Here is a 12,915-nt window from a genome sequence, read left to right as displayed (position 1 = left end):
ATAATTAAATAAACATTTTAAAGTAAGTAAATAGATAGATAGATAGATAGATAGACAGACAGACAGACAGACAGACAGACATGAGAGAGATCTGAGCTGCATTATGTAGTGGTCATCACTGGCGAATGTATTGCATTCATTTGTTTCGCTATTCAGAAGATGGTTAGCTTCATCCATTCTTATTTTCCTAGGATACTGAAGTTCAACTGACTTGTATTACAATGTAGGTGTTGAAGAAAAGTGGAGCAGAAACAATTAACTGTTTTAACTTATACAGATATGGGCTATGGATGTTGAATAGTTTCTAAAATTCATCATAGAAAACTTTTTCTATGTACTCTCTTTCTGCGATACTGTTTTGCTTTTTAAAAACCTTTTCCCTAAAAAAAAAATAAACCTGGAATTAGTTTTTAAAGTGTAATCTTTGATCTCAGGGTCATGGAATCGAGTCTTGCATTAGGCTCTGCACTGAGCTTAAGATTCTCTCCTTCCGTCTGCCTCTCTTCCCCACATGTGCGGTGAGCTCGATCTCTCACAAAAAATAAATAAGTAAATAAATAAATGAAGTGTAATATTTGATCTTATTATATTTGTATTAAAATTTTGAGATCTGTTTATGAATTAGGTTCTGTTGAAGGAAAGACAGTTTGTACTCTTTTGAATACTACGATGCATTGTGATCATTTTCTCTTATTACTCATAATTTTCTGATTCTGTCACTCTTTAATTTTTCATTAAGGAAATTTAAAGTTAAATCATGACTTCAGATTGCCATCTGCTGCCTACTTTTTATTGACTTTTTTGACCAAAACAGAATAGCAAAATACAATAGAAACTCAAAATAATCAAAATTGAGTTGACTATAAATTCTATACTAAATTCAGAGTTTCTATCTACTAAAATCATGGAATGCAGATCTCCTGTACAATATCTATAGTGAGAGTGTTAAAGAACTTGGCGTATATCTTGCTTTAGTATTTGTGTCCACTTGAGGTAAACTTAAGGAGATCTGGATGGCTCCTTTCCTTATAGAAGTCCTTTTTGTCTTGGATTTCAGCTAAACTATGTCTCAATGGTAGTCATATACCTCCATCTTGTGGCCCTGTCATAAAATTCCTTCTCATGCTGTTTTTTTCCAAGATATCCTAATTTCATAGTGAATTTCAAACTTCCCAGTCTTTAAGGAATACCATAATCATATTGAAAACTTGTTTAAGATTCATTTGAAAATGAATGGTATTTAAATAAATTAGTGGCTTTTAAGAAGTTAAACATCGTCTCAACTGCTCCTAAAAGTCACTAATAATCATGAAAAACAAATCTATTCTCCTGGCCAGGGAAAATGCCATTTCCTCCTATTCCCCTAAAGAGAAAAAAAAGTTTCTTTTGCATTGTTTGATTTTTTCCTAGTATCGTTTCACAGTGATGTATTCCTAACTCTTTATAAAATTCTATTTTATCAGCCTATGATTAAGTATTTAGTAAGGAACAAGATAAAAAGATTTGTTTAAACCCTAGATATGTTATGTCTTTGCTTTCTTACAATCTACCAAATTCATTCCTTTATTACACAAATATTTTTATTTTAGATAAGTTTGTTCGGTTTCCTTAATAATAAATATTGATTATTCAACATGCATAAAATACAATTTTGATAGCTTTTTTCTGATATCTTTAAAATATTTGTGAAATCTGCAAATATGCAATTAGTGCCATTTATTATTTTATTCAATTTATAATAGACTTTTTTTTTTTTTTAGTCATTGGGCATCATCATCTCTCTCCATTCTGCACTCCAGCACCACTGCTCTGTGCTAAACCCAGCTGCATCCCCAAACCATTCTGATATTGTTATAATGATAGCTGGGACTCATATTTACTTTTTAAAATGATGAATTTATGAACCCTATGTTTGAACAGAATCTTCCACTTTTTCTTAAATCTAACTATCTAATTAAAGCAGCAGTCCCTTCTTAATGTACATTTGATTGAAATTAGTGTTGGGGGTGTAGTGGTCTGACATTGTTTCTGATTACATGTTGCATGTAATAGCTAAATTCTCAGACTTGCTATGTTGATATTTATGAAGACCTCCATATATTATTATAATGTAAGCTTTTTATTCTATTGAATTTTTATTTTTATTTGATATTTATTTTGTATTTGATATGTCTCATCTGTATCTCTTGGAATTATTGCAAGTGATCTGGGGTAGTATCAGCTATGATTATCTAATTTTCTATCACCTTCTGTTAAAAGAACATTCCCGGGGTGCCTGGGTGGCTCAGTTGGTTAAGCATCTGACTTCGGCTCAGGTCATGATCTCACGGTTCATGGGTTCCAGCCCATGTTGGGCTCTGTGCTGACAGTTCAGAGCCTGGATCCTGCTTTAGATTCTGTGTCTCCAGCTCTCTCTGCCTCCCCACCCCCTCAAAAATAAATAAGTAAACATTTAAAATATTTAAAAGAACAACCTTCCCATCATTGTTGACTTGGTCTATATGTTAACTGCCATAGGGATTATAACCTTGCACTTTGTTGTTTTGTGTCATTCATTCTTTTTGATTCATGTGAAGAACTCTCTAGCTATTGTTCATTGTCTAGTAAAATGTTCATTCTGGAGAAGTGAGGAAAAATATATTCTCGATTAAAAGAACAATGAATTGGGTGCCTGGGTGGCTCAGTCGGTTAAGCGACTGACTCTTCATCTTGGCTCAGGTCATGATCTCATGGTTCATGAGATGGAGCCCCGTGTCAGACTTTGCGCTGACAGTGCGGGGCTTGGGATTCTCTCTCTTCCTCACTCTCTGCCCCTCCCCTGCTCTCTCTCTTTCTCTCAAAACAAATAAATTAATTTTTTTAAAAAAGAACAATTATTTTCCAAAATGGTAATATATCACACTAACTGAAAAGTAAATGCCTTTTTCCTTTTCAGAGGCGAGCTGCTGATAATTTGAGAAGACATCACCAGTATCAAGTAAGTTATTCTATTCTATCTTGAAATTTGCATTAAAATGAAGTACAGTCCCATCTTTAGAATGGACTCAAGAGAGAATTCCTATTTATGCACTGAATGTCAGTTCTGTTGTTTCGACATGCCTCAGGAGGTTATGCGGAACCTGGTGAAGAGGTATGTTGCCGCAATGATCAGAGATGCCAAAACTGAAGAAGGTCTGACTGAAGAGAACTTTAAGGTAACCGTTTGTATCCTCATCACCAGGGGGCAGGTTCTGCAGAGCAGGGAACCAGATGCAGCACATTTACAATCAGAACTGGCAACTTGGCCAAGAGTTTCAGCAAGCCTGTGTGCCTTCTTACTCTTAAATTCAAGGCTTCTCTTTTTTTAAGCAGTGAAATCTCCTTTCAAAATACATTATTCTAAAGCACATTAAATCTGGGGCACCTAGATGGCTCAGTTGGTTAAGCAGCTGACTTCAGCTCAGGTCATGATCTTGCGGTCTATAGGTTCAAGCCCTGCCTTTGGGCTCTGTGCTGACAGCTCGGAGCCTGGAGCCTGCTTCAGATTCTGTGTCTCCCTCGCTCTCTGCCCCTCCCCTGCTCGCACTATGTGTCTCCCTCTCTCAAAAATAAATAAGCATTAAAAAAAATTTAAAGCACATTAAATCTGAAATGTGGAGGGGACTTGGAGACAGAGAAAATCCTAGTGCCTTGTGGCATTTTAACTTGCTGATCCTAGCAACATTCGAATGAGTGAGCTTTAGTTTTTGAAATTCCAGTCTGATTTCTAAGCCTGAAACATGTAGTAACCAACATGTTAAAAACAACAACAAAAACCTTCTCTGTCCTATGCACAGCTTTGGTAGCAGGAAATTGAAGGTTTGTGCTTAATTGTAACTTACAAACTTAGTCTTTCTCCCTGAGGTTCTTTGTGTTTTTTATTCCATCAGAGGAGATAGGTGGAATACATGAAATATATATGCTCAAGTCACAGGTATAAAATGTTTTTGTTATTCTGCCTGAGTTCTTAGAGGTTTTGAAAGAATGAGTGAAGTCAATAGGGTCTTATAGGCAAAAACAAACAAATAAAAAAACCCTGAAGAAGATCCTTTAACTGAGAATGTCAGGTTTGACAAGAGAATAAAGATGAACAGCTGGCTAGGTAAGAAGACAGATGAATTGCAAAACGTAAAGCACAGATTGAAAGGATCCCAAATGTTCTTCACAGTCACAACATCCACACTTCGTAGTTAAATGATTCCTGGTGCTTTAGGAGATAGGTTGGAGGCACGAAGCCACCAGGAAGGCCACCATCAGGTTAGGACTGAGAACTCAGTTATCCAAAAAGAGTAGGACTGAGAATTCAGTGTCCAAAAAGATAAGAGTAGAGGATACATCTGAGAAATGCTGTCTGATCTGAAGCAATTCTCAAGATTTAGTAGCTGCCCCAGGTGCTGAGGTAAATGCAACCCCAAGGTAGTAAACAATTGAAGGTAACTGCCAACTCTTGGAACAGTAGACACCACTTTAATTATTTTGTTTTAGATATCCCTTTGGACAGAAAGATATGCTAACATGAGAACCCTTTTATTTATTTATTTATTTTAATTTTTTTTTCAACGTTTATTTATTTTTGGGACAGAGAGAGACAGAGCATGAACGGGGGAGGGGCAGAGAGAGAGGGAGACACAGAATCGGAAACAGGCTCCAGGCTCTGAGCCATCAACCCAGAGCCTGACGCGGGGCTCGAACTCACGGACCGCGAGATCGTGACCTGGCTGAAGTCGGACGCCTAACCAACTGCGCCACCCAGGCGCCCCATGAGAACCCTTTTAAAAATGCATCCCGAGAGAATGAGAGGTGACTTGAAGGCAGGTGAATATTTTAGAAAGGAAGCATTTGAAACTATAGTCCCTCAAATCCGATATACTCTTGTTTCCTTTTGCATCAACCCCAGGAGGTCTCCTTGTTACTACATAACTGCCAACAGGGAAATTAGCAGGCATCAAAATGACTCCAGTGCCAGGGACAGAACAGGCAGTTCTCAACAGAACCACAGCAAAAATGGAATCCTGGCTCTTAAAAACGAGTAGGAGTGTCTGGATAGCTCAGTTGGTTAAGCCTGGGACTCTTGATTTCAGCTCAGGTGGTGATCTCACAGGGTTCATGGAATTGAGCCCCTTGCTGGGCTCTGCTCTGACACCACGGAGCTTGCTTGGGATTCTCGCTCTCCCTCTCTCTCTCTGTCCTTTCCCTGCTCATTCTTTCTCTCTCTCTCTCAAAAATAAATAGGTAAACTTTAAAAAAAAAAATGAGTGAAAACACATCAGAGCCATATATGAAATGTGCTCACCATGAGCCCTCATGTTTGTTTAAGTCACAAACTAAATTTCTTCATTTCACATTTCACTTAGGAACTAAAGCAAGACATTTCTAGTTTCCGCTTTGAAGTCCTGGGGTTACTAAGAGGAAGCAAGCTCTCTACCGTCCAGTCGGCTCAGGCCACAAAGGAGTCCTCCAACTCTGCGGACTCGGATGAAAAGAGTGACAACGAAGGCAGTAGCAAAGACAAGAAAAAGAACTTCAGCCTTTTCGATTTAACCACCCTGATTCACCCGCGATCGGCAGCGATTGCCTCCGAAAGACACAACATCAGCAATGGCTCCGCCCTAGTGGTGCAAGAGCCCCCAAGAGAGAAGCAGAGAAAAGTGAACTTTGTGACCGATATCAAAAACTTCGGGTTATTTCACAGACGGTCAAAACAAAACGCTGCTGAGCAAAATGCAAACCAAATCTTCTCTGTTTCAGAAGAAGTTGCTCGTCAGCAGGCCGAAAGACCACTAGAGAGGAATATTCAACTGGAATCCCGAGGGTTAGCTTCGCGGGGTGACTTGAACATCCCTGGTCTCAGTGAACAGTGCATCTTAGTAGACCATCGAGAAAGGAATACGGACACCCTGGGTTTACAGGTGGGCAAGAGAGTGTGTTCCTTCAAGTCGGAGAAGGTGGTGGTGGAGGACACTGTTCCAATAATACCAAAGGAGAAGCACGCAAAGGAAGAGGACTCCAGTATAGACTATGATGGAAACCTCACGGACACAGCCACCCACGAAGATTATGTGACCACAAGATTGTGATACTTGAAGGAGGGAGCGTTGATCATACATATACATATTTTCCATAGTGCCCTGGGTAGGGGGAGATGTTTAAAGTAAATTAGCAAATGCTAACTTCCACCTCATAGCATTTATCAACTGTCGCATATTAACGTGTAACCTGTTTAAATAAGGCAAAGGCTATCAAAAACCCTGGTTTCATAGCCAGCTTTTGCTTTCACAATTTGTTTTACCTTTTTTTTTTTTTTTTTGGTTAATAAATAAACGCACCTTGTATTCTTGTACTATTGCAATAATCCACAGGAAATTTTTAGCTCTCTTTTTCAACTAAAACAAATGCAACTTATTTCATGTGGTAGTTGACTCCTATAGTAGGTATTTTTATATGCAGAAAAACAATGCAGCTGAAATATTAGAGCTTTTCATAATTTTGGGGGATCTCTAGAGATGGTTACACATCAAGGACTTTTCGGGCAGCCCTACAATTTGGCTTTAAAACAAAAATATTACCAAATTATTTCTGAACATGTAAATACAGCACAGATTAAAGCAAGCAAGCCTTCTTTTCATGGAGTCGTGATCAAACCCCCTCCTAAAATGAAAAGCAGGTGTACTTTGGAGTTCTAGGATGCCCACTTTTTCATTTCAGTAAGTAAAATAAATGTTTGTCTTAATAAATATTGGTGATTGATGATTTTTAATGAGACTTTGTCATGAACAAAGTTTTATTTCAGGTTTTTTTAAATTACCTTTTTCAGGTTCAGTTGCTAGTCAGTATAAATATGAGGCTTTATGAATAATAGAATTTCAAAATGTGGCAAAAGTTCTCAGTGCTACAAAAGAATAACAATAAATTAGAGTAGGTAATGCTCCTTAAACAAAGCAAGATGTTACATTCTCATAGGATCCATAAATTCATTCTAAACTCTAAATCTAAGCAAAGTTAAATTCTATTTCAATCAGTGCAATATTATTGCCAATTCAAGAAAAATACGGAAACCTAATGGTTTCCTCTTCTTTCCTCCAGTGACTGGTACATATTTCTTTAAAATTAAGATTTCCAAAAATCATTATTAATTTTAGCAGTAGATATAGATATTAAGTTTTCCCCATACGAACAACATTCTTAATTACTTGTTTCTTCTGTTGTTTTCAAAGTAATTTATCTTATATTCATTCACTGAACCACTAAAAAGAAAATGTTTTCACCTAATATGAAAAGGCACTGGCAACTTCTTAAAGTTTAAATTATGTAACTTGTGACTATATAAGCCACCATAGAAATAGAAGTTCCTTCACCACATGCAGTAAGCATTTATTTCAAATCAATAGAAAAACGATGAGTTCATTTTACTTCAGAAATTACCTCCACAGACTAGACAAATGGTATATAATTTAACATTGACCCAAAACTGCATACTATTACAAAACCCAGTGTCTGGGGCGGCTGGGTGGCTAAGTCGGTTAAGCGTCCGACTTCGGCTCAGGTCATAATCTCGTGGTTTGTGAGTTCAAGCCCCGTGTCAGGCTCTGTGCTGACAGCTCGGAGCCTGGCACCTGTTTCAGATTCCGTATCTCCTCCTCTCTCTGCCCCTCCCCTCTGTTCATGCTCTGTCTCTCTGTTTCTCAGTAATAAATAAACATGAAAAAATTTTTGAAAAAACACCCCAGTTTCTGATTACCATACATCAAAAATAAGGAGTAACAGCAATAACAATGCCAGCCACCGTTCTATATGCAACACGTGTATTTACACATATGTACTACTTACAACAATGGTGTGAAGTAGCTACTGTTCTTAGCCCACTTTATATTTGAAGAAACTGAGACAGGCACTAACGAAGGTTCACAGTTAGTGATGGAGCTATGACGGGTCCTTCAGGGCCAAGCCTTTAACCACTACATGTAACCACTACATGCCTCTCTGAACATAAACAGACCAAGCAAAAAATGTGCACCTATCGGGCTTACTATTGATTGCTGCTTCTGAAATGGTGCATTTTGAGAGAGAATGAGTGTGGAGTTTACTCCATAAATGTGTTCCTCTCGTAAAGTAAGAAGAATGCATATAATTAAAGATATATTGGATTCATTAGACTCAATTATATTATAGAAGTTAGTAAGTTTAAAAAAACATATTAGGTATGGGACATCAGAATTCAACCTGGAATATTAGATTTTAGTTTCCAAATAAGCCACAACCCGGAGGCACTGAGTTTACTGCTCTTTCCCAAATCTGGTTTTGTCCGAGAGATATAGGAATGGGCCTGGTAGGTTTGGAGAAGCACAAAAAGGCTAATGAATGTTCTCATTGCCTCAAGCACATTCATTTATGTTAGAACGAGTGTGTTAGAACTCACAATAAGCCCTGGGGATAGTGAAACACCCAAACTGTTCTAAGTCAGACAGACATATATTCTGTAGAGAAACATAGACCTGTTCTCAGTATTTGGAGTATGTTCCAATGATTCTGTTCTGCTTCTGTTGTTAATGTTGTTTCTTCCAAAGTAAAAATCGTATACATCACCATTATACATACTCTACCAGAATTTAATTTCAAATGTCCTCTGTTTCTTCAAATGACACCAACAACAATAAAAACAAAACGAAGCAAAATTTTCCCAGGAGTTTATTTATATCAAGGGTTAGGGTGCTGATGTTTTAAAGGTAAACATGGTGACAACAGAGGGACTTACTTGGAGCCAGTAACACCACACTTTGCAGTGTTCCAAAAATGATGGTTTTTAACAACCCTCTGTCAGATGTCACTGACAGATGATGCATCTATGAGTTTAAACAAAATATTGAATACTGTTAGTACAATATGTCCTAGAAGTGAACATTATTCTGAATACGCAGTGATGTTAGGTAGCATTAATGAAGATGAACAGTAGGGAAAGAATGAGAAAACATAAAACAGCAGGATTTCAAATAGAAGGATATTTTTTGAAGTCTCTAAATGAGTAATTTGGGGTTTTCTTTTCATTTCCATTCATATTTCTATGAACATAAACTCCTAAACACAAAAGAGAGGTTTCATATCATACCTTGTATAAATAATGTTTCTTATGTTTTGTGTCCTGTTGGCCTTGCTATTAGTTGCTTACCTTCACTTATTTATTCATAGCCAGGGTTAAGTGGAAGAGTGTCTAGAAAATTCAGTTAACTCTAATAGAACTAGGTTATACTCACAGCACTTCACTTATCATGTATTTTGGAAAACCCATTTCCAAGAAAAAAATGCTATGAAGATGGACCTCTTTATTTGTGATAGATATTTTCCTGAAAATATCTGTGTTAATAAATCTGTATTAACTGCAGTAGGGAACTGGTTACGTAAAAAAAGAAAACATGGTAGTGAAATATTTTGTAAAATGATGAATTATTTTTCAAAGTGATAATCATGCTCTAAAATGTAACTGTTTCATAAGCTGGATATTTGTATATCAAATTTTCTTAAATTAGATATTTTATTTATTGGCTGGCAATTAAACTACTGCAAAAGCATACCCACTTTCTTGCCTTGACCTAGATAGCAACTTTAGTGATACGGACATACCTTAGTAATCGAACACACAAATCCTAACAAATACCTTGGGTAACTGTTAGGGTATAAAGAAAGAAACTTGCCATATTATTCTCCAAGAAGCAGTCAATTTTCCAGCCAGTGTAGAAGGAATATGGGTAACCAGTGATATAAAGATGCACTCTTCTAATATTCACTAATCCTTACTAATTCTGGGATTTAGTTGAGCGAATGATTGTCCAGTTCCATGACTTTTGCCCATTCTTAGTTTTTGTACATGTGTTTGCAGAACAATTTATACATTTCAGACTGTATCCCTAAAAATCAACTGAGCAAAAACCATCCATGTGTCTCTGTCAATAGGTTTACAATGACTGAAATTTTTAAAAAGCCAAATTTATGAATATATTTCACCATTTTGAAAATTATTTATTCTGTTTAACTTATTACATTTTTTTCCTTGCCTTATATTTTCCAAAGTTCAGACCTCCCAGTAATTTGCATTTAAAAGTTAATCTCTGGAAGTCTCTTTAAATTCAACTTCAAATATATTATCTTAATTATTTCACAATAAATTACAATGAATTTTGTTTATATAGTGTTATCGCATGACTTTTTAAAAAATGGAACATTATTAAATAAGTTCTCCATAGGTCACTGGAAAAACAAAGGTTAAGGGCACTTAAGGGTTTATGGCAGTTATTCAGATTTACCCTGCTATTAAGTGGTCGAGTTGGAGCTTAAAGAAAAACTCTTCATCTAGATATTCAGATGAGATATCAGGTTCTAAATGTTTTGGGTAATGAATTTTTATTTTTGTGGAATTTTTTCTTCTTTGCCCTCTCCTTCAGTAGAAAATTTTTGTAGTTGTTCAAACTTTCCACAGCCAAAATTTGGAATATATTACTCTTTTCTCCCAACAAAATTTTGTTTACGGATTAAAAAAAAACAAACAAACTGGTTTCTTACCATTTTCTAAAAAATACACTTTGCCATTTTCACTTCTACTGTAGATTTTGTGATAACGCTATATACACATTAGCAACAATAAAATGTATAAAATAAAATTAAACCTTCCCAACTGAAAAATGATAGAGCTGGAAAATATGAAGGTGACCCAAGATTGAGATCAAGAGACCAGGGCCAAATATGGTCATGCTCCCAGTGAGTTGACAAAGAGTGATGTTGTCTCTGCCAGTGAAATTTACCAGGAGCAAAACCATCAGTTTCCTCTAGAGCTGCACTGTCCAATATGGTAGCTACTATTGATGTAAGGCGACTAAGCACCTGAAATGGGTCTATGAGTATAAAATACACACTGGATTTCAAAGACTTAATATGAGAACAATGTAAAATATCTCATTAATATTTACATTGGTTACGTGTTGAAATGATAGTATTTTGGATGCACTGGGATAAAATATATGAACGAAAATAGTTTCATGCTTCTTTTTACCTTTTAATGTAGCTACTAGAAAGTATTAAAAATACATCTGTGACTCACATTTGTAATTTGCAGTACATTTCTATTGGACAGTGATGCTCTGAAGCATCTCTACTGGTTTCACTCAGTTCATGTATATCCACCATTTGAATTTCACAGGTAAAACGTATTCAACCACTCAAAAAATATTGCTTTCGTTCAACTAAAATTTGCTATCTCTCCTTGATTCCTAATCTTCTAATGGAATCACTGCTATTAATTTGTTGTTTTACATGTTTTTTCTTGCCTTTGCAAATATATTAATATATATTAAAATTTATACATATAATATTAATATAAATTTATAATGTAAATAAATATGTAAATATATGTATAGGTTATGGTTTTTTATTGTTTTTATCAAAAATGGAATTTATACTATACCTATAATTTAATGACTTGCTTGTTTTTTTAACTACCAGAGCATCATGGAAGACTTTTTCTAGAGCTATTTAAAATAGCAGAGCTATTTGAACCCATTCAAAAAATTTTCTTCATTCATTGTTTTTACCTATTGAAATAGATTTATACAGTATTGTTAAGACAGCTGTAGAAGAACTACTCATTGAGTCAAACATGAGGTTGTGTGGAGAGACAACAAGGTGTTTCTGAAAGGCAAATATGCTCATTTCTCTCCTCTGTTCACTATCTTGCAGAGCTATTTTTCTTGTGATTAAGTAAAGTTGCCATAGTATGACCTTCATAAAGTGGCCCCACTTTATGGGACCAGCATCATTTTCTCATACACACTAGACCTCAGCCATTCTGGATTTCTTTAGCTATTTAACACTTAATATTTCTCTTTCCCAACATTAGCAAATTCCTCTAGGCTTGGATCATAATTGGACCAAAATTTTATTACTTTCAAGAATTTTCTTTAATCCACACTTTTAACTAATTCTAATTGATCTGTTTTTTTTATGGTTCCCCTTAGGTCTAATTCTTTTACCTAATACGGTTTTTCATAAAGATTTTCTCTTCCTGAGCCTGCAGATAACAAGCCAGTGTTTCCCACTCTGGGAATAAGAGGTTATCTGCATTGACTTCCTTTCAGGGCATCAATATACTTAGAGGTTTAATTTATTCCCATGAAATAACAACATGTTGCTTCAGCATTCAGAATGTAAAATGCCCTGGTGGTCTGAGGGAAGGCAGGAAACTGATATCTTTTCACTGCTGCTATTGAGTGACTGCAAATTGGGCATTTCACTTGTTTAGACCTCATCTGCTGATATTTGAGACTTCTTGATGGAAATGTCCTATCTATCTCTAAAATACTGGACTATGTTATATCACCTTTCTAAAGTTAGAAGTACCAAACAAGCAGGAAAGTAGAAATGTAGGAGAAATAAAGGCATTATAAAATGTTAAGTGAATGGTTATTTCTTCTGTTTTTTTAATTAAGTTTTTTTTTTTAATTTTTACCTCATTATAAATTCATATGTAGTGGAAGAAATAATACAGGGGCATCTCACGTACCATTTACCCATCTTTCCCCCAATGGAAACATCTTCCAAAACCAGAGTACAACATTGCAGAATATTGACATAGAATCCACCTATCTTATTCAGATTTCTGCAGTTTTCCTTATACTTGTGTGGGTGGGCTTGTGTGTGTACTGAGTTCTATACAACAGTCAAGATACAGAACATTTCTATTGCCACAAGTATCCCTGATACTGCCCTCCCTTTAACCCACATGCATCTCTTAATACTCCCCAGTCGCAAATTCCTGAAAAACCACTAGTTTGTCCTATATTTTTATAATTGTGTCATTTTAAGTTTGCTATATAAGTAGAATCATACAGTATGTAACATTGGGGATTAGTGTTT

The 12,915-nt window shown here is 35.9% G+C and overlaps 1 protein-coding gene across 5 annotated transcripts in view; it reads left to right on the top strand.

The window, feature by feature from the left end:
- TRPC4 (transient receptor potential cation channel subfamily C member 4) overlaps window positions 1-11,289 on the top strand; it is a 204,574-nt gene extending 193,285 nt beyond the window's left edge. For all 5 annotated transcript variants that reach the window (XM_047869354.1, XM_047869347.1, XM_047869374.1 and 2 more), the window contains 3 exons: window positions 2,936-2,977; window positions 3,105-3,194; window positions 5,373-11,289. In XM_047869354.1, coding sequence (XP_047725310.1) covers window positions 2,936-2,977; window positions 3,105-3,194; window positions 5,373-6,095 — 855 coding nt within the window. In that variant the 3' untranslated portion in view covers window positions 6,096-11,289. The remainder of the gene's footprint in view (window positions 1-2,935; window positions 2,978-3,104; window positions 3,195-5,372) is intronic.
- Window positions 11,290-12,915: the final 1,626 nt, after the last annotated feature.

This window comes from Prionailurus viverrinus, chromosome A1 (genome assembly GCF_022837055.1).
Source record: "Prionailurus viverrinus isolate Anna chromosome A1, UM_Priviv_1.0, whole genome shotgun sequence".
NCBI classification, from domain to species: domain Eukaryota; kingdom Metazoa; phylum Chordata; class Mammalia; order Carnivora; family Felidae; genus Prionailurus; species Prionailurus viverrinus.
Note: the sequence above shows the minus strand (reverse complement) of the source record. Positions and strands in the feature narration are given on the sequence as shown.